Raw genomic sequence first — 21,896 nt, 5'->3', positions numbered from 1 at the left:
GGAGAGGGGCTGAGGGAAGGGAGGTGTGTGGGGGGTGTAAGTGGGCACGCCTGCGGAGGGCCCTTTATTTGACATAAGGGTAATTCAAGCCGGTATCGCTTCTTTTACCCCTTGCACCCTCACTCCCCTCCTCAGGCGCGGTCCCGCCTGCCGGCCCCGCTCTGAGGACGACACGAGCCCCGGGCGCCGTAGTCCACCCGGGGCGGTAGCAGCGGCGCCGCGCAGCCCGCTGGGCCCTGTAGTCTTCTCAAGACGGCGAGCGGCGCCTGCTCCCCTTTCCCCTTTTTTTTAGTGAGCGACAGCCGGCCTAGCCAATCGCGCCTCCGCTCTTACGCTGAGCGGCTGAGTCCTCAGCCAATCAGAAGCGAACGCGGATGCTGGGGGTGGGGTGTAGGGGCGGGGCCCGCACTCGCCGGAGGGGGCCCAGGTGGGAGCGCGGCGGAAGTAACGGTTTGTCATGGCAACCGCCGGTGGCGGGAGGGAGGCACTCCTCGGGGCCTAGGCTCGGGTCGCGGAGGCTTCTTCCCACCGGGGACCCCCGAGCGAAGGAGCCTGTGTGCCTCGGATGGGCTTGCAGCCTGTCGGCTCGGCAGGTTTCCGCTGCGCTTGGTCCTCTGCGGGGCCGCTGCGACGCGGCGGGTGTCAGGGAGCGGAAGCAGTGGCGGGCGCTGCGAGGCAGCGTTGGCTTCATCTGGGGTCTCCGGTGTGGTAAAGCAGTGGCATAACAGCGGCGGTGTGGCCGGTGGCGCTGGCGGCTGAAGGAGCGGGACGCTCCGAGGTGGCGCAGCTTCCCTCAGGGAACGTGTAGATGCTGGGGCCGCAGCGCCTCGAGAGTCGGGACAAGTGCCCCGGCTCCGCCGAGCTCGGCGCTCCCTGCGGGGCTGGTCGGTGTTGTGCCGCGCTGCTCTGCGTTGATGAGAGGCGAGGGGCCTCAGGTCTGTCCTTTCAACCTCGGGCCGCCAGAAGCGATGTAATGGCCACACGGCTTTCTGCCTTCCTGCTCTCTGGTTTTCTTTTTCCTGTATCTTGAAGGAATAAGAAGCATTAAAAGTCACGGAAACATAAAAAAAGATCCTTGTTAATATATGTATATACATATATATCTTTTTTTTTTTTCCTGTCCAAAAGATTTGTTGAGGACGACATACACCAGGAGACCAAAAACCCAAGTTGTGCTTCTTAGTCAAATGTAAGGTTCCTTGTATTCTTGCACTGGTTATATTGCCCTTTGCATTGCCTTTGCTGGAGCTAGAAAAATAGTGTGACTTCCAACCTGGGTCACAAACAACCTGTCTTATGCATTGGAACACCAATTGGTTGATTTTGTGTATTATTCATTGCCTTTTGCTATGCATCCTCAGTCTCTTTTGCTATGTCATGGTCAACAGTAGTGATGTAATCTGTAACTGTATCTTGTCTTATCTAGTTAGAACTTTATAATATTGGAAAGACTCATAGGCCCTGCCTGTGTTTGTTGCAGACAATAATCACTATTCTGCTTGTAAAGTCATGTTAAGGTTTAGTGACTTGTTTGGTCTGTAGGTACTGCATGTATTACAACTTGATTGCTGCATCTTTTTTTTTTTTTCCAGATCACTATGAAGGCATTATATTGTCAGCAGAATTCACCTGGAGAGGAAATGACATTTTTCTTCCAGGAAAGAGTGAGTTCCGATCATAATAGCACTATTAATCATTCAGTGAAAGAAGAGAGTGTGGCTGAATGCCACGAGGGAATTGAAACTCTTGTAGATTTGAAAAAGAACCCATGTAATACTTGCACATAATGGCAGGTAAGTGAAAGTGAGGAAGGTGTATTTTACCATCATCATGCATCACTGAGCAAGATCAGTGCTAGATTTCTGTGTCCAGCATTGGTGTCCACATTTTAAAAACAAGTTTAGGAGGCATAACAAATGAACCTTGGCTTCAGGATTCTTCTGACTGGATTTTCTGGTCACTGTGAAAAAAAGAAATGTATTTTGTAGCTAACAACACAGTAGAAGGAATATGCAGGTGCTGGTAACAGGTGAGCTAGAGTGCTCTGGTACAGTCTCTGGTAAGTGAAAGCAGATCCTGAAACTGTACTCCTGGGCATAGGCTTTATCTGTCTACATGTCTATTTAAATCTTGTCAAACAAGAATTGATTCTGTGTAATGACCAATGCTGTGGAATCCTCATCTTAAATAGAAATAAATACAGAAAAAAGTGAAGAAAAGGAAAGTTAGGTGGCTGAGGAGACCTTAATGGAACAGAAGGTGGATAATGAAAAGTCAGTAGCTTGGATGAAGAATTTCCATAGCAAACCTCCTTTTATGGTGCTTAGTCCATTCCTAATAATGACATATTTAAATTACAAAGGCAGGAACCAGTTAACAGCACAAGCATTTTGTGGTCTCTTAAGACTTGTATTCTTTTATGAAGATAAGCAGTTCTGTTTTGTGCATTGTAGCAGTGCTTAGGTTCAACAAAAAGATAGTTCCAAAAGACAATATAACCTTAAATTTGCATAAATTGCCTAAGTCCTTTAGATTTTTTTTTTCTTTTAATGGAGATGCAAAATGTGTATGGTTCAACAGTTTAATGGCTTTTCTGTTTTGTGGAATGAAGAGTGAGAACCCACTTTGGTTTGTTTGAAGAGCAGGAGGTCAGGCTGACTGGCAAAAAGCCTTGCAGTTTTAAAGGAACAGCATGTGTTTAACTCAGCTGGGGTGAGAAAAAGTTCAGCTAAATATTCTTTGGGCAGAGGTTACTGTTCATGTTGCTAAGCCCAGGACAAAAGCAACAGCTGTTTCTTGGGAAGAATTAAAAAAAATAACAAGGAAATTTAAATGTTTAAGAATATAACAACTTCAGAAGTAGAAACAAAAAGCTCTCATGACTTTCTGGTAAGGGATTCACTTTCAGTTCTGACAGACGTCTAGACTGCAGACTACAGTATAACATGGAAATTTATGATTTTGCCCCCAGTACCAGAGGTGGCTCTTCAACAGCTGTGGGGAGTCAGCAGTTCAGAACCCAACTTAGCTAATTAAGTATCAGTACTGAAATACTTTCATGTAGTCATTTCATGCATCAATCTCAAAAAACAGAAGTTGGAACAGTAAGGGGAGATTTCAGTAGTAGAGCACTTGTGTATGTGACGTGCCCGTCATCTGTGGGACTTAACAATACTTATTGATGCTATTTGTTTGACACCATTCTGAATATGTCAGTATTCTAAATATGTCAGTATAGTATGTATGTCAGATAATCGTGAAAATTCTTCAAAAATTCTCTGTTACTCTTGCAGTATAGTTTTAATATTGAAGATCTGCTTCCTTCGATTTGTTAGGTGGACACTAGGGAGGTAATTGCTTACTAAAATTATTTTGGAGAGAAGTGTGATTTTTAACTTGCAGAAAAGAAAAGCAGAACAAGAATACCAGTGTCAGTTAAGATTTAGCAAGGTTTAGTGGTAATTTTGTAATAACAATATATATTTGTACTCAAAATGGTGTTGTAAATCCATTGTGATATCAGTTCCCTTTTCACTGAAAGAAATTTCTTGTTCTGACTAAAGAACAACCTAAAAAAAAGACTCTGGAAAAGTGCTTTAAAGAGTTTGGGAGGGATCCTGCTAGCACATTCATGTTACATTGTATAATGCAACACCTATAAATTTGTCCTAGGAAAACCTTCCACCTACAAGAGACAATGATGTGAAAGTACAAGTTAGAGCCTGTGCACTGAGCTGGATAGATACAAAGGTATTTGCTTATTTTCTTTTATAAACGCTTGAGGTGTTTACAGTTTCCGTTGAAGATCTAAGCCAAGGCCTTAGCTGGTAATTGGCACAATTCCATTTATGCTATCTGAGGATATGTCTTTACTGCTGAGAAAGAGGGCACAGGATTGATGTGGTATTCTTGCATCTCTCTTTAAATAAAAAGCACCTGTGATTTGGTTCATAATTTATAGAGAGAGATCAGTTGTCATTTGTGAGCTCTCTTACAAGAAATCCCTTTCATCATGCTCTGCACGCTGAAAGTCACAGTTTGTCTTAGCTATTAATAATTCTGTTTTTATCTTTTTAATATATTCTAAATTTAAATACAGAAAATCAGTGCAAAGTTTATAATGTTAAATGAGAAATTTACATACTTTTATTCCTACTGTGAGTATCAAGCACTGTAAGATGATAATAAATATGCGTATCTTGAGCCTAAGTAAGAATGTTGCAACCTTAATTTTCATTTAGCTTCTGTCAGAAATTAAAGTGGCGAAGGAGCTTCTACCTGTTGGTCGAGAAATTTCAGGAGTTGTATTGGAAGGTAAGTTAGTATAACTGTCTTGTGAGGGTATGGAGAAAGAATTAAGGTCTTGTAATACAGAACAAATAAATACTGTTTGCAGGCTATACCTTGGATAGTGGGAACTATTTGCTTTGTAATGAGTCTTCCCCTAAGTCAGTACTGATACTGAAATGGAAGTAAAAAATTGAACTGAACTATAATTCCTGAATTGTCTTCCTGAATATAATTCAGAATTTTAAAAGAGCACGACAGCTTCCTGAACAAAATACACTGAGGTCTTTTAAGATATTACCTGAACATGCTATAACAATCTTTAATTCACTTGTAAAAATACTTTGTTAGAATAGTGAAGATATAATAACATTCAGGAATTTTGGCAGTGTTCCACTGGTGTATCTTTGATGGATAGTTTAAAGCCTAGGTCTTTAAAACATATATACATGTGTGTACTTGCACATAACTGTATCGACATGGAGTGCCAAAGTTTAGTGAACTGAACATTTGGGTTTGGTCTATGCATATTTAATGTCTTTTTCTTTTCTTTTCTTTTCTGTTCTTTTTTTTTTTTTTTTATGAGCAGGGTATATTTTTATATTTGTGAGATAGTGGTAAACAGTGTTCTCAATTTTATGTTCAGTTTCATCTGTAACACTTATCTTCATACCTTCTTTCCTCCTTCCCATATATTCTTCATGAGTTGGAAGAAAGGTTACCTTTTTTCAGCCAGATGATGAAGTGGTGGGTAAGTTAATTCTTGTTTGTCTTATCGACTAACACAATTAGTAAGCTTTTTATAATGAATGGCTCAGGTTATAATCATTGCTAAAGCATGAATTAGGCATTTATTTTCAAAGATTCAGCTAGTGTCATGTGAATCACACAATCATCATGGTATGGTATTCTAGTAAGAATTTTTTTTAGCAAAGTTTTTTTGTTATTAGAATGGAAGTTCAGGTCCTTGGCCAAAGTAGTCTGTCACAGTCCTACTGCATTCACCAAATCTTTAATAATATACATGTGGTCCAATTAGCCATGTGGAATGAGTGTTCTAAAGACATCCATCTGAATACATACAAAGTTATTTGTATTTATAACACCTTCCTGATGTAATTAATATATTCTTTTTTATTTTCGTGATGATACAAAGTCTGGGCTTATATTTCTTGCCTTCTTGAGGATGATATAAAAATACACTTTTAACTGCTAGCGATGGCTCTTACTCAAAGCACACTGAAGACTTTTCAGTTTGTTCTAAATCATGTCAATTCCTTTTTGAGTGAGGAAATCAGGAGTGGTCCTGACTTAAACATACAAGTAGGTTCACTAGTTATACCAATTTTCTGAGTTGCCAAAAAACAGTGCATATACTCAGGTGTTTTACTAAAAGGACAAGGCCACGTTTAAAGAGAAACAGTGAATCAAGTGCTTGTTTTCCAGAATCTTCATTTTTACTGCATGTTACAGTTCTTGAAAGTGGACTTGCTTCCCCTCTAACTTAACTACAGGGAGTCCATGCTTTATGATCCTGTTATGATGCTATTGTCAGAGAAACAAAGGCAAGTGTTAATCACTGTACTTTTTTTGTTTGTTCTTTAAAACAGACTTCCAGGTCACATGGAAAGTGTTCGGGGCTTTTCTTTTCCTCCTAAAGCTTTGGCAGAACTTTCAGATAATCAGCTAAAATCTAATGGAGTAAGATCTGTGGTTATTATTCACAACAAAGGGTGTAAATCTTACAGTTGGGAATTAATATTCCATTTTATGGGGTACAGAAGGAGGTTTGCTTTGTTTAATAAAGTAGAACAGTTATGGTCAGGCATCTTCTGGTATAGCATATGAGTTGACTTTGTACTATAAATAGTGTCATTAATGTGAACAGCATTGTTCATTTGGTTAAATATCTTACTGATACATGCTACATATGTCAAATAATTTAAAGTAGTGTTTCTGTCACCTTCTGTTGTATCTGAAGGAATGTAGTTTAAGTAAGTAGTTAGGAAAACAAAATAAAAACCACCTCTGAAAACTGTCTTAGATTTGAGAGGTCTAAGTCATGTTCTAAGTGGTTGTAGGAGCATTGGAGTTTTTTTGTGGAGCAGGCTTGACTCCATTCTTGTTTATTCAAGGACAGAATAATCAGCTGAGCTACTTCGTTGTAAATCTGACATGAAAGGAATAGTAAGAGATTGAGTTTGTCTGATACTTCTGTTGTCTGAGGTTTTAGTTCTTGAATACTGATGCAGGTACAGAAAAATCAGAATTAAATAAATGGAAATGGGAGGATGAAGAAAACAACATTAAATATTTTTAGCCCTTAAAGAAAGAAGACACAATTCTTCAAATAGTTAAATGTCATACCATTCCCTTTCAATCATCTGTTCATCTTTATGTATCTAACATAGATGCTACAAAGACAAAAGACAGAGTGATATATGTCTATTATGGTAAATCTTTCCTAGTAAGCACACTTCCTAGTTACTATTGTTGTGGGTTTATACACAGTCAATGAGTGAGCAGATTTAAAAGAAAATGAGCTATTGACAAGTAGTTTGGTTTCCTATGTGTTTAATAGCATTCAACTGTTCCAAAATATACAATAGTAAGAAAATTATTTCTACCTAAATTTTACAAAGAAGCCTGTCCATCTATCAAAGAGTATAGCCCTGGTATGTGCCCCTTACTGAATTTAACATTAATAACATAAAAATATGGTCATAATTTATGAATCTACTCTTTTTCTTGTAAGAATAATACTGTGCTTACTGGAAGTACTTGATGTGTTAAATCATAAATCTGTTTCTCAAATCATACAAAGAATGGTTGCTTCCTTTTGAAGTTTTTTTTTTTTATCTTTGTTTAATCTTCCAGAGGAGATTTCTTTGTCTGTATAATGTAGTCTCTTATACATCATCATTTGTTTCATTAAGAAAAATACAGTAGTAGAACCTCTGACCAGCCAAAAATCTGTTGTTTTGAGATACATTCTTGACTTCCTTTCAAAGTTAGATAGTTTTATTTGTTGCTTTCAGAATCTTTTAACAACCAATTCTGCCATGTTTCTCATTAAAATAAATTCAGAGGAAAATATTCTGAATGTTAATTTTGACACAAATACTTGGAGACAGGAATCTAAATATAAATATACCTGATTAGATTTACTGGTGGTTTTGCAGTTTGAGTGTCAGTTCTTCCATATGCCCTGTTACTGGACACATCAATAATCAGTGCACAAAAACTCCACATTGTATGGAGTATTTCTGACAACTGAGGCCAAAAATCTGGTTTTGTACTTTTGTCAAATGCTTGATGTGTATAGCATGCATAAAATAAAGATCTGTACTTCATATTGGAGCTTGTGTAAGCATTATAAGCTATACTAAGAAGATATGGTTCTTTAGGATGCCATATGTCTTTCCTTCCGTATAGGGGTCATTTTTTTTGTGAATGGTTTTAGAGACCCTGAAATCAATATGAGTTGAAGGCATTGTATAATGACTCCTTGGAGGCTGTCATGAGTGTTAGGAGGTAAAATAACTTGTTCCTGAACTTTTGCATCTCCCAAGAAAAGGAATATCTTCATTCCATTATTTGCTTTTTCTATAGCAAGATGGTAGAATGCAAACTGGTTTAGTTGCCAAGGCTATTTTAAGTTTACTATAAGGATATTTTACTTAGCATTTGAAATGTGGTATTGTATTTATGAACCCTTTTTGTTGCCTTTCCTATCAACACTCTTAGAGGCATCAGGATGGAATAGCAGAGGTATCTGTAGTGTGGCTTGCTCTGTGCCCATCTGCAATAGAAGAGCTTGGTGTTCTTGTTAGCCATGGCTCAGAGTGGAGCACTTGTCAGAGTGAAAGCAGTGTGAAATGAGTTCAGACATGACCTGGCAAAAAGTAAGCATGCCAGTAGTGCAAAAGGCACTCAGTAATGTCTCCATCCTTTCTCTTCCCACCCCCAAAATGCTGTTTGGAGCATCTTGAGAGCCATCTTTTGCACTGCACCTGAAGAATTTACAGGTGTTTATTATGCAAAGTTTTCTTAACCTGTCCAGAAACCTGACAAAAGGGTAACTGAACCACAGACCAAGCGAGGCTAAAAATTTCATTAGGAACTAGTTTTGGTATAAGGTGTGCTTGTTTGAAATTAAATGGCTGTGTTTTGTGCCTAAATTTTTTGCAGGAATTTTGCCCCTGGATTCTGAAGAGTCTGGTCTTTGTGAAGTTATTCTAGTTCATGAGCATTATTTGGGTATGTTGCTCATATAGTTTTCTAATATTTGTATTTACTATATCTGCAGTTTAGCTTTCCTAATAGGGAATTAATTAACCTGAACCTTTGGGCAAAGTTCTTCTGTATAGCAACATTCAGACATTCTGTTTACTCTACCTATTCATAGAAACTTTGACTATATACTCTCAAGAGTTCTTTCTTGTGCTGTTGTTGTTTAACAGGTTATTTTTCTGCCTAAACCACACAAGCTGACTCTTTTTTCTTTCATTTTTTTCCCTTCCTACTTCCCTTTTTATTTCTTCTTGGTCTTTCTACTTTTTCCTCACCTCATCAATCACAAAATTAAATGAGGATACATTTCTTTCTTCCTCTCTCACTTTGACTTAATCCAGGAACAGTACTTGTGACTGGACTAACAGATGGGATAAAATTAGCAGACTAGAAGGTGGAGAATGGAATTTTCAGGGACTGAGGACTGGGGGAAACCCAATATTAGAACACTCTTTTCAACTATTGTGAGTTTCCACTTTCGACCCTCCCCCCCCCAGCAAAGAATGCTTTGATGTATAGAATGCTAAATACTAGTATATGCTCCTTACAACATTTTGTTACTTTAGAGCTACTCTTTTGCTTAAAATAGTTTATATTGTGTTTCTGTGACAGTCCATGAATTCAGGCTGTATAGTTATGAGGTGACTTCCTTAAGTTTATTTATACCATACCAAAACTGAAATTCCTCTCTTATTGCATAAAACATGGTAAAATATCCTCTCCATGTTTTTAAATTTTAACATATGTGGAAGATAAACAAGGTTATGGGGTTTTGTTGGTTTGGTTTGGCTTTTTTGTGTTTGAAGATGAAATCTTCCACTAGTGATGGCAGTTTCTGCAAAATCAGTCATAGACGCATGGAGATGAAAAAAAATTGGTTATTCTTTCCAACACTTGGAAGTACAAATCAAGCAAATCAAGATGTAGTTGTCTGTGCTGCCTTACCACTGTTTACATTTGCTATAGACAGAAAATATTTCTGACTTTGTGTTACCTTTGCCTTTAGCAGTGCTAAGTAGTAGGAACTGGCACACAAAACTATGATAATCTTGATGATCCTTAGAATTCTCTTACAGCACAGTGATAAGTGATCCCAGGTGATTGGATTGTTTGTTGTTTCATAGCTTCCCCAACTCAGGCTACACGATCAATTCCTTTGCTTAAAGGAACAGACCAAACTTTTCCAGTCTTTCTGATGTGCCTCAAGGGGACTGTGCTTATGTACTTAACCTTCCATTCTATGCTATACTTTCAGCTGGGTTATGATGATTTTCTAGCTTTATAACAAGATCTCTTGTAATCGTTTAAATTGCTTACATTCAAAATGGTGTTTGAACTTGTGGTTTCTAGTTAACATAGTATTTCATCAACATAACTTCCCCAGGCTTTTAAGCTTGTGGATAGATTGTGAAAAGAAGCATCTGGTAGGTAGAGACAACAGAAAGCAGAGATGACAAATAATGTTCTGAGTCAGAATTATCTTTTTGAAAAGAAGAGATCTTCACAGATCATTTCTGCCAGGAGGCTATGGTAGAAAGTAGGTCTCTTTCTTTTTTCCTTTTTATACTCTACTTGAACTTGCTCATAAAAGTGCTGCAGAAGCAAACTGTTTATTCTTGTAATTACAATTGTCTTTTCCACTTGAACTCCACAGAGCTGACCTAACACTGTCTTGTTAGGCACACATCAGAATATTGCTTTGTGAAATAGATCATAATTATACTTGTAGATGATTTGACTTGTATATGTTTTTTTCCATGTTTTAGAAATCTATGACATCTAAAAATGAATTCCACGTGAAATGTGAGGGAGTTGCTGCTTATATTCCCATCTGTTTTTTGTTTGTTTGTTTCCCCCCAAATTAGTTCGTAAACCAGAAAAAGTTTGCTGGGTTGAAGCAGCTGGGACTGTTCGTGATGGTGTTCGAGCATACACAGCTTTACACTACCTTTCACAAGTCTCTCCTGGAAAAACTGTCCTTGTAATGGATGGAGCAAGTGTAGGTAACAACTATGCTATAATAGTAGTTTCAGAACAGAAAGATTATATACTTCTGCCATAAGTAACTGTCTTATCACAAGAATGATGTGATATCTTACAGCATACTAAACTTATCAAGCTTTTAATTTTGTTCCTGGCAGTGCCTTTAGCTTAATGGATTAGTAGGAAAAGCCCTCCCACCTAAGATACTGAGCCAAGAATACAGTCTCTTACATGTTGTGTGGGCAGTGAAGAGAGAGTTCTTTTCTGGTCTTTTACATTGACATAGTTTTACCCTAAGCCCTCGGGTATAACTGGAGAAAAGTGCTTTAATTTTTTATTCCTTTCCCACCACTTCTTTTTAACTTCTCTTAGATATAAATAAATTCATTTGCATTACTGCAATCTATTGCTAATGAAGATGTGAAGCTTGCCTCAGTCAGGATTCATTAATGTAAATGTGGCTGGGGCTTTTTCCTCGATAGGACTTCTTCCTTCAACAAGCAAGCAAGCCTAAAGCTCTAGGTTGCCATTGCTGTTATGGTGCATGTAGATTCTGAGATATTTTGTTGATGAGAATTAGTTAACTGCTAAAAGTTTGTTCAGAACTTCACATTTAATGAAAATACTTTTTTAACCTCACTTGGAACAGAGGCAGATCTATGAATATGCAGATTCTTTTTGTGTTTTATTGAAGGATTAAGTTTGTTTCTGGATACTCTCCTGACATCTCCTGAATGTCGTTTGTGATATAATCTTTCTTAAACTGTATCAAGTTGTTGCTGTAAATAAATTCAACTACCTTTTTTCTTCTGCAGCCATTTGGTACAATAGCGATTCAGTTAGCACAACACAGAGGAGCAAAAGTAATCTCTACTGCATACAGTCTTGAGGATAAGCAGTACCTGGAGAGGCTTAGACTTCCTGTGGGTATGTTATATTCTTCAATGCTAAAGTTTATGCTAAAGAATGACTCAAAAATGTTTCTCCTTTTTTTAGTCTGGGACTTATTTCAGTATCTGAAAACTGAAATACAAGTTTGTAAACAATCTAATAAAATACTTCCAAAGTTTTTTCTGTACTTCAAAGGTATTTAATTTATATTTTAGGTTTATTTAATGGAATTTGTGATCTTCATTTAAGCTGTGATGACTTCCTCTCAGTATTTTCCATCTCAAACAACAGAGCCTGAGTGCAGGGTATTGGCCTAAGTACTCAAGAAGTAATTTAATTTTATAATTGTTTCTTGTGAGCAAGAGGAAGCTTTAATAAATCACCAGTATCACAGTATGTAATCTAGGTACCTGAGCCAAAGTTAAGATGTAATCACATATTCGAGATACAGTATTCATCAGATTCAAATTACTTCTAACAGTATTTTACCAACGCATGTGGCATATCACTTCCAAGTACTGTTTTAACTGTAGCTGGACACTCAAAGGCTCTGCATGTTCCTGTTTTGCAAATGAGCTTTGCATAAGGTGTAATAGTTGCATTCATCTATGACTTTTTTTCCTTTCTTTCCTATGATTTTTTTTTTCCCCAAAAACTAACAGCACTTTTTGGGCCACGGGAAAACTCTATGCAAAAGCTAGGAGCATTTTTCCTGATTAAATGTTTTATTCCAGTACTGCAGAGTGGAAGAGTGTAGAGAATTTCTTTGTTCAGACAGTTTTAAAATAGCATTGCAACATTCAGTTTGCTTGCAGTCCATGAACTGTACAGTAAAGAAGTTAAAACTAGTGTCTGATACTTCCTCCTCAAAATGCAAAGACTGCCCCAGTATAATCACCAAGTTTATTTTTCAAGGTGTGACTTTTGTTCTCATTTGAAGAAGTATAAGTAGGAGTAGCTGTGTCTCTCGTAAGAATTTTTCTGGGGGAAAGTGCTGTGTAGTCAGTCATCATGTATACATTACAGTTGCTCCAATCAAAATATATATTAAGTTGAAATCCAATTCAAAAGAGAATGTCAAGGTTAGCTGTGCCTGACTCTGACTCCTTTCTGCTTTGTTGTTCTGCATAGCAATATTGTCAGTGATCTTGGCTTTCCACATGGAGGATTAGAGCTGTTCTCAAATCTCTCTTAGTGACTCAGTAAGATCAGGCATTGCTGATATGCAGGTGCACATAGTATTGTCCTTGTGTTCTCCCTGCTGGCTCAAGAATAGTAAGCTAGCAGAGGGATGAAATAAGCCAGAGAGCTGCTCTTTAGACACAGAGAGAACAGAGTTCTTGTCAATTTTAATTCCTTTCTGGCTCCTGAGAACAGAACTGGCAGTGGGAGCACAGAGACAACACAGTGTGCATGTGCATTCTGGGGCTGCACGTTCACACACATCTGCAGCGTTGGGGAGTGATTCACTTCCAGCCTACCAAGTGAGTACTTAGCTCTTCCAGTCGTGGCTTTGGAGTGCTGATAATGCAGCAGGAAGTGGAGTGTCGTGCAGAGGTTATTACACAACAGCAGAGAGAAAGACATTTTTTGCTGTCTGGCCTTAATGATCTTCAGCAGGGAACTGCAAAGTTTTGTTTTGAGGAATGTAATCCTTTCTTCTGAAACCCAGCACACTTATGTCTCTAGATATTTCCTTTATTTATGTGCAACTTCACAGAAAACCCATTTTTTCCTTATTTTAGAAGCCATTTTGACTGTAATAGTATACAGTACAGACAGGAGAGCACAAAGCATCTTTATGAATGCTGTTGATGTTTAGAGGTTTGTTACACTAGATGTTACAGGGTAAAAGAATAAATTAAAAATACCTAAAACTTCATTATGTAATATTTTATAGGTATATTGTTAATCACCTGAAAAATTTCTTAGCTAAGAAAGGTTTTTGCCATTCTTTTTATTATCGTAGTCTTGTTAGCACAAATTAATATGACTTTTGGTTGCTTGACATATTTACCTTTTGCTGGCATTTTTAAGTTACATGGCTATTAATATAAAATAAATAATCCAAGCACATCTAGCTATATCTAAGCTGACTTCTGATGTCTGTGGGTGGAGGCTTTTTCAGTTTTATGCTTGTTCAGCCTGGTGGTTTTGTTTGTGTTTTAGCAGGAATCTATCAGTTGTCAATGAGTAGCAGTTTGTGTTATCAGTGTATAGCATAACCAGCTGCTTTGTAAAATGGCTGAAATAACCATCTCCTGCAATGAAAAGGCCATCGCTTATATTGCTCATATTTGTGCTCATTTTACAACAACAGTTGAGTTTAGCAGCTTTGCAAAGTTTTGTGGAACATAAAAGGGGAAAAATTTAGTTGCACCTTTACTTCAAATAGAAAGATATAACCTGACTACAGCATTAAAAATAGAAACAGTTTTTGACTGTGAAAGCAAAAACTGATTGGTTTGGGTTTTTTGTTTTTCTTTTTTTCAATGTCTATTATTCCAGTGCCTGAGGTAGAAGGTTCTGTTAATTTTAAAGGATTCATATTTAGACCAATAGGATGAAGTCTTTGCATGTCTTCAATAATGTCTGGAGTAAATATAGGAATATTATGGAGGGGATTATATCACATTTTGAAATTTTAATGCCTCTGTTATAGACTAGAGACAGAATATTGCATAAATAATGTGGTGAGATTCAGCTAGAGAACAGAAGAAAAAAAATAGACATACATGCAGGTATATTTCTTCTGTTCCCTAGGTTATTCTCTTATTGTTTGGTTGGTCCTTTTGTTTGGGATTTTTTCTTAAAACCAATATTGAGCTTTCAATTGATGCATTTCTGGTAAGAAACTCATCAGTGATTTCATACCTTGTTTGAGCACGTTCAATAAACCAAATAGCAGATCTTTTTTGTGACAATCTTTAAACTCTGTAGCAGAACTTAGTGGGTGAGAGTAATCTCTGGTAGCAAGTTGTAGAAATGTTTATATTTTTACTTCTTACTAACAGTGTAAGAAAAAGTCACTGAAGTCTTTGACAGGCAGAATTATGTTACTTTAGGTGTTGTTCAAGTCACAGAAGAAGAAATTGAACTAATTTACAAATGTTTGGTGAGAAAATTGGCAGAAATTACAAAGGAATATAGAAAACTATGTTCTAATTTATTGCTTAACCTTTTACAGTTTCTCCTGGAGTTAAATTACTACAGCATTTTGCTAGGAAGGAAACTGAACAGGATTTTATGATTACTGCTTGAACTATTGTATTGAGTTAAGTAACAAAACTGGAAATTTTTGCTAAGCAGAAATCAGAAAATAGTCAATCTGATTAAAGTACTGGCTTTCTTTTTGATAGTCAGGCTTTGAGTCTATTAAATTAGAATTCTCAAAAAAAAATTAAAACTTCTTGACTGAATAAATGAATAAGGAAGAGATACGGGCTTTTGTTTGCATACAGGCAACGTGACTATCATTATTAAATAATGTGATATTTTGTTAAATTATGACCATGTTTGTTCTCTTGAGCCAGATAATTTGTCTTCTGGGAAAAAATGAATGATTGACCTCAGACTTTGGATTCATTTTATCATTTGAGTGGAAGCGGAAAAAAAATGACACAAAGCATTAACTTATTATTTGTTAATATTCTTCTTAATGACCAATTTCTTGCAATTTTTCTCTTCTTCCTTCCAACCTACTGTGAATAAATTCAAGAAGGTATACGGCAGCCTTTAGTGGGTAAGTATGTGTATTTGACGTTATTTCAGTTATAATTTTGCTGCAGTCTTTGACCTGTTTAGTTCCTAAATGTTTGTTCTGCCTTGTAATTATGAAACAAAACTAAAATCATAGCTGCTACTTCTTTGCCCTAATTATTCCCATTACTTGTGTTTATAACTGTAAATATGTTATCACAAATTTATGAGAAGAAAACTTATTATGACTTTCGGTTCAGAAATATTTCAAGAGGAGGTATAAATACTTCCACCTAAATATTTACTTAATGACCCACAGAGCCTTTTTGGGCTTAAAAACATCATTCAGAATTAATGTATTAATAAGTTTACCCATGCTGTGAAGTAAATAATGATGCTACTAAGCATTATTTTAAAGAAAAGGTGGACATAATAAGATAAAAAGACTTGCTGGAATTGCAAGAAAAGTCAAGCCAGTGTCTTGCAGGTGGCAGCATTTATTGCTTTTTTACATGTTTACTTCTGACTTGCACTGGCCTCATGCCAGGGAGAATAATTGTCTTGTTTCCCACTCTGGTGTGGAAGCAGCAGAAGGGCTGTATTAGGGATGGGCAGGAAGCTGGTGCTTTTTATGTAGAGAAAGGGAAGAAAGCTATGCTTGGAAATGTCTGCCAAAGTATTACTGCTGTTTTTTATTGGAGAAATAATTTGAAAGTTGGGAGATGTGAAATAAGATGCCTCCTTATCTTTTGGCCACTCTCTTTTGCTTTAGTAACATAGCTAATCATTCCAGAACTTGCTATTTTGGAAGGTGCTTTTGGAAAGTCAGAATAGTAAAAGATGAATTTACAGAAAGATTTCTGATTCTTGTAGTAGCATACTTTATCCTTTTTGACCTAAACAGATTGTCAGTCTTACTTCTGCATTAAGGTAGTGCATGTTTGATGTTGATTTTGCACTGTATTGGAAAATGAAGACTTCTTAGCTGGGGTTTTTTACTTAGCTGCAAACTTGCTTGTAGTACTTTCAGAAACTAAAATTCCATTCTGCTCTGAATCCAAACTTCACATTTTTGTTGTACTTGACTAAATGTAAGAATTTTCTGTTTCTAGCTCGAGTGATAGATGTGTCAAATGGAAAGATAGATGTAGCAGAAAGCTGCTTAGAAGAAACGGGTGGCTTGGGAGTGGATATTGTTCTAGATGCTGGAGGTATGTAACTGGTGAAAATCTGGTTTTCAGAGTACTACTAGTGTTTTATTTCGAAATAATATAGGTGGAGGCTGCATCACCTCAAACGGTGATGCAACATTTAGTTGCCCATTCCCATGAAATTTTATATATGTATTCTATACTCAATAGACTTCTTTAAGCAAGATGTCTTTAAGATTTCCTCATATCGCCCTCTAGTGGAAGCATCTAATACTGTTAGTCATCGAGATTTGTCTGAATTTTTTTCTCTATTTAACAGAGAAGGAAATGTGCTTAGAGTAGAGCTGTGACATCACTGTTTATGCTGCCTTATTTTAATACAGAAATTACACCACAGTTAACATTACTGGCAACCTGTATCCTAAAATTATAGTAATTATTGAAAACTCTGAAGTGACTATTTTTAGATTAAATAATTGAAGTAAACTCTTTGGAGTTTACTCATGTGGAGTAAAATGTGTTAAAAGAAATCTATGTTGAATTTCCTAAATCTTCTACCTTCTCAGATATTCTCATGTTACTAACAGCACAATTTAATTGTAGTGCTGTTCCAGCCAGCCATCTTTCACTGTATGTACTCATGTGTATAGCTTATAACTTGTTTGTAACTGAACACATAGGAGTCTAAAGAATCTCACAATATGTGATTTTCAGTACAGGAAGAGATGAACATTTCATTCTGGACAGAATTTTCTTCTGAGCTCAAATGAATGTGTTCTTTTCTCCCCTGCCCCCCATGCCCTTCAGTGAAATTATACAGTACTGAAGAGGAATCAACTTCAAAATCACAGTTGCTGCCTCATAAGCATGATATCATTACTCTTCTTGGTGTTGGGGGACACTGGATAACAACAGAAAAAAATCTTCAGGTAAAGATACTGTGGCAGTAAATTATTTTGTACCACAGAATATATATATATGGATCCATCTGTGAGCTTCTCTCATGACTGAATGGTTCCCCACTATCAGTTTTCACTCAAGAAAACTTTCACATCTGGAAAATGGGAAGGATACAACATTATGGTAAATAATAATAGAAAATAATTTTATTTTCCTTTGGGACAATTTTGGGACTGTCTTTTCTAAGAGGATAGTAAGTTCTGATAGTACCTTGGCTATACTGGCAACTTTGAAAGGATCCATTTGGCAAGATAGAAAAATATAGTTTAAAGCAGTAAATATTACAGATTTGCTAATGTCTAAGAATGGGCAAGGGGTGTTTTTTTTTGGTTTTTGCTTGTTTTTTCAACATCAATATTAAACTTTTAACCATTATTTTTTATAGGGATATAACTAACATTTTAATTCATTTTGTTTAAGCTGGATCCTCCAGATAGCCATTCCTTATTTCTTAAAGGAGCCACAGTGTCCTTTCTGAATGATGAGATATGGAACTTGTCCAATATACAGCAAGGGAAGTATCTTGATATCCTTTTAATGGTCATTTTTAATACTGACTGCTTGGAAACATAACTGAAAAACCAATAGATTCTCTTCCCTCTGTCGGGTAATCACAGGTTTAGAGATCAGTCCAGCTAAGTGTACAATGTAACTTGTAGCAAGACGAACCTCTTTTAGGGCATGGTGCTTCAAGGTCCAACCAGGTGTTCCAGCAGAGACTCACGAGTAGTGCTCTGAGCCTTACAGCCCTCAGGGCTGACTGGCCTGGATCAGTGCTATTGCTCCAAGAGCGACTGACCTCTCTGCTGGCTTGCTCAGGACTGAGCTGAGCCTGTGGGTTTGAGTCTCACCTTTTATTGGCCCCCTGGTCCTGCTCATGCGCAGTGGGTGCCTGCCCTAATCACCCACCCTAAGGTGGGCTTAACACAAGCTATGCTCACTGCCTGGTGATTAGTGGCACCTGGTTGCCTCATTTCAATACAGAAACTAAAATATAAACTCAGGTGTTCTTAGCTAGTTTCTGCTTTCTTTTGGAATACACGGCTCTACATGCTTCATTGAAAGCAGTGCTGGAACAGACAGCACACATTATGGAGAAAATGCAATATTTTCATTCAAGATTGAACCAATTAATTGATTCTGATTCTGTAAGTTTTTATGTCATGCATATAACATTTTTTTTTGTTGTTCTTTTGTGCATTAGATCTGCACCATCTGCAAATCGTAATGCAATCAGTTTAACTGTAAAAGTTGAAATAATTTGGCTTCATAACTTTTCCTTATTTGCAATGTTATGTACATTAAATACATTGAGCAAAGATGTGGGTCTGGGAAGGGGAATGCCTCCTTCATTTGCATTGCCTACATTTGGTTTTAAAGCAGCTGAGCTTGGAGCTTTCTGCTAGCATGGCACTTTTCAGGGGACCCCTTCAAGTAATGGAAGGTTTGTCTGCATATGGCTTTAAGGACCCTCCCTGTTCTGTTCCTTACTGCACTGCAGATTATGAGATCTGCTGAATCACTTTTGCAGTTTAGCAGAATGACAGAGGCAGGTGAGGATTAAGTCATTACATTTGTGAAACTACTAACTACACTGCAAGGAAGTCCTTCTCTCCTCCACTAAGCTACAAAGTAGATTAGGCAAGGTCAGGCACACTAAGGAAATATTTATGAGATGCAGGTTAGCATGAGTGTTTACTTTGTAGTTACTTTGAATGTTTACTCAGTAGTTACCCACATCTAAAAAATGAGCCACCTAAACAATAAGGTTTCTTCAGTCATCTCCTGGTGTATCTTTAATAACAGATTCACATTTTATCACAACAGGTTTTACAAGTTGAAAGGAAAAATCTGCACTTTAAAAAAGATCTGAATAGTTTGTGAAATTCTTAAGTATATGGCCCTAATACCATCTGAAGAAATTGCAATATGATTGCTTTTTAAAATGTCTTGAGCTTTGAATATTAACCAGATTGCTCTTAAAATGAAATCAAGAGCATTAATTTTTGAGTTTCATATAAAGACTAAATAAAGCCTCATCTGTTGCACTGCCATGAATGTTAGTCATTAACTCAAAGATCCCTCACAGATGCACAGTGGTGATCCAAGACTTTACAGGCTCTGCTATGTTCCCAACTTTATTTTGATCTTTACTTCAGATGTCTGTATGAATAGTAAGGGTAGTTAACTGACACCAAAGTCTGTCATCTTCATTCTGCCCCCCAAAAATGCAATTATCATTCTGATTGATTAAAGTTGTACTAGTGTACACTATATTTTTCAATCCTAACCCTTTTGCCTTTTTTTTTTTTCAAAATTCCATTTTCCATGTTTCATTTCTGCATACTATTTCAAGAAAGGAGGCTTCTGATATATAAAAAAGTGTATAAAAACAGTCTAAAGATTGGAATTACAGTTAATTTTCATTTTGCCTTAGTCCTGCTGGTTTTGTATCAATACAGGGCTCTTGCCAGCAAATGTGATTATAGAAAGATTTATTTGTAGATACATTGTTACCTTGACAGTCCTCATAGATACCCATCTTAGAAGATATAATGGAGAAATTATCAAGTAGCATTTTCAGGTGAGAGATGTGATTTTTATTTTATTTTATTTTAATCAGCATTAGAAGTAGAATACTCTTGCCAGCATTTTACTGTGAATATACTGGGATGCTCAGGAAGACATGCTTCACGTATATTATGCAGAGCAGTTTATGGGTCTATTTCTATTTGTAATATAGCAGGCTAAGCACAAGGAAACTTGAAAAACCTCACAGTTATGCTTTATGTCAACAGAGGCAGCACATTTTTGGTGGAGGAAGAGCATGTATCTTGCTTCTCAGAAATGTGTCTGAGAAACGGTGTTGGTTGTAAAAGACATTAGGTATAATACGCTTCTGTGAAGAGTGACAACTTCACTAGAAAAAAGGACTCCCATAATGAAGTGGGAATGGAAAATCCTTTCTCTTTATGCAGGATAACTATTGCTATTGAGCAAAAGCCTCACCACCACCTTTTTTTTCCTTCCTCTTTAAAAGGGGTATCTTTTAATAACTTCTGTTTCCTGTTTGCTTTAGGGCTCATCCCTTCTTCTGTCAACCCAAGAATGCTATAAAGCTTTTCTTTTGTTTAAGCAGTAAAGTTTACATAGTGAAAGTAAAGTCTATAGCAGTAGTCCTGCAATATTTCTGTTGATCTGAGGATGCTCTCCAGACATTTGTGACATGTTGTTCCATTTTAGGCCCCAGCTGGATGAACCTATCCCATTGTATGAAGCCAAAGTTTCTATGGAAATAGTTCAGAAGAATCAAGCAAGAAAAAGACAAGTCATCCAATTCTGACACACAATTTCCTGACTTCTAAGCCTGTGGAAGATAAAGAAACGTAATGTATTTGAGAAGTAAATTAGTGTACACTTATAAAGAATTCTGTAATCAGAATTTAAAGGTCTTTTGTTCCTTAGCACAAATGGTCTGTTAAGCTCCTGTGACTTCAGGGACTTTGTATGTAGTTGAGCAGAATGTTCCCATCAGCAACTTCTCAACAGGCAGTCTTGAAACACTGAGCTTGTCTGCCTTGCCCCGCCTACAAATGTCAGTAACATCTACAGGCAAACTCAGTTGCCATTTTCGATTAGTTCTCCCTTCTCCAGTAGTCACCCTTATAGTACCTTTTGATTTTGACTGTATTGAGACTGAGCTCTCTCTGTAGTACACATAAGCCTCTAATCCATACTTTAAATTGGGTTTTAATTGAAAGACAGGGAAACCCCTCAGAATTGGAAAGGATGTTAGAGGGAAAGAAGGATATGAGACTGACAGAGTTTCCCCTCACAGCTGATACTCTTCAGTTTAGCATCCAGATAGTAAACCTAATAATATAGTAAACCTAATAATAGTAAACCCAGAGTCCATAAGGTGATCATGTCATTCATATGTTAGAGGCACTTTGTGTCTTGTTACTGTAATGTTATCTTCAATATTTTTCCAATAAGACCTTATGCTGTGCATTTTCACTTCCCCTCTTAACTACAGTCCTGTGCCTAGCGCAACTCAAATCTGTTTATTCAGCATCCTCTGAAACCGTGAGCCATCTGCAAATCAACAGGAAGGAAGGAACTGCTGGTTGTTTTTTTTTCTTCAAAACATATGCCTTCCTACTTGCTTTTATTTGAAAGCATTATGTTTTTTTTATCTATTCAAATATGCCATTAATTTTCACTGTGTGGATGGATCAAATAGCAGACACTAGTTCAAACCACTGTGAAAAAATTGAAACATTCAAGCGAATATAGATTACCCAGAACCACAATTAATGTAACTTTTGTCATTCGTTAGACTTGTAGTAAGTTCTTGATGAATTATGCAAGGGAAGCATATAAAAGTATGCATAAATCTTATTTTAGTATTAATGTGGTGAAATGCAACCTTGAAAATAAGTAATGCTTTTATGCATGTGTGTACATACACATGCCTAAAGCATGTGAATCCTCTGTTAGTTTGACATTCTGAAGCTTTGTACACCGCTGCTTTTTTTACTCATGTTGTTAATTTTCACTTAAATGTTGGAAAATAAAGTAAATCAGAGGAAATGAGTTAAAAATACAAGGTTTAATAAAGCAGGAATAAAC

At 36.9% G+C, this 21,896-nt stretch overlaps 1 protein-coding gene across 1 annotated transcript; it reads left to right on the top strand.

The window, feature by feature from the left end:
• The first annotated feature begins 427 nt into the window (after positions 1–427).
• On the top strand, positions 428–21,882 carry CRYZL1 (crystallin zeta like 1). The gene is made up of 14 exons (XM_030452443.1): positions 428–450; positions 1,593–1,664; positions 3,673–3,750; positions 4,242–4,314; positions 4,994–5,038; positions 8,479–8,547; positions 10,446–10,579; positions 11,379–11,490; positions 15,173–15,196; positions 16,266–16,364; positions 17,112–17,233; positions 17,685–17,790; positions 19,803–19,848; positions 20,508–21,882. Exons 2-14 carry the CDS (start codon positions 1,599–1,601, stop codon positions 20,605–20,607), a joined length of 1,074 nt encoding a protein of 357 aa, XP_030308303.1. The 5' UTR covers positions 428–450; positions 1,593–1,598; the 3' UTR covers positions 20,608–21,882.
• Positions 21,883–21,896: the final 14 nt, after the last annotated feature.

The sequence above is a fragment of the Calypte anna genome, chromosome 1, assembly GCF_003957555.1.
Source record: "Calypte anna isolate BGI_N300 chromosome 1, bCalAnn1_v1.p, whole genome shotgun sequence".
Taxonomy (NCBI): domain Eukaryota; kingdom Metazoa; phylum Chordata; class Aves; order Apodiformes; family Trochilidae; genus Calypte; species Calypte anna.
Note: the sequence above shows the minus strand (reverse complement) of the source record. Positions and strands in the feature narration are given on the sequence as shown.

Bases quoted from the DNA above. Each gene is read 5' to 3' on its own strand.
- CRYZL1 (XM_030452443.1), top strand. From the start codon at position 1,599: ATGAAGGCATTATATTGTCAGCAGAATTCACCTGGAGAGGAAATGACA. The intron at 3,751-4,241 runs GTATTTGCTTAT...ATTTTCATTTAG, and splicing joins TGAGCTGGATAGATACAAAG to CTTCTGTCAGAAATTAAAGT. The intron at 17,234-17,684 runs GTAAAGATACTG...ATTTTGTTTAAG, and splicing joins CAACAGAAAAAAATCTTCAG to CTGGATCCTCCAGATAGCCA.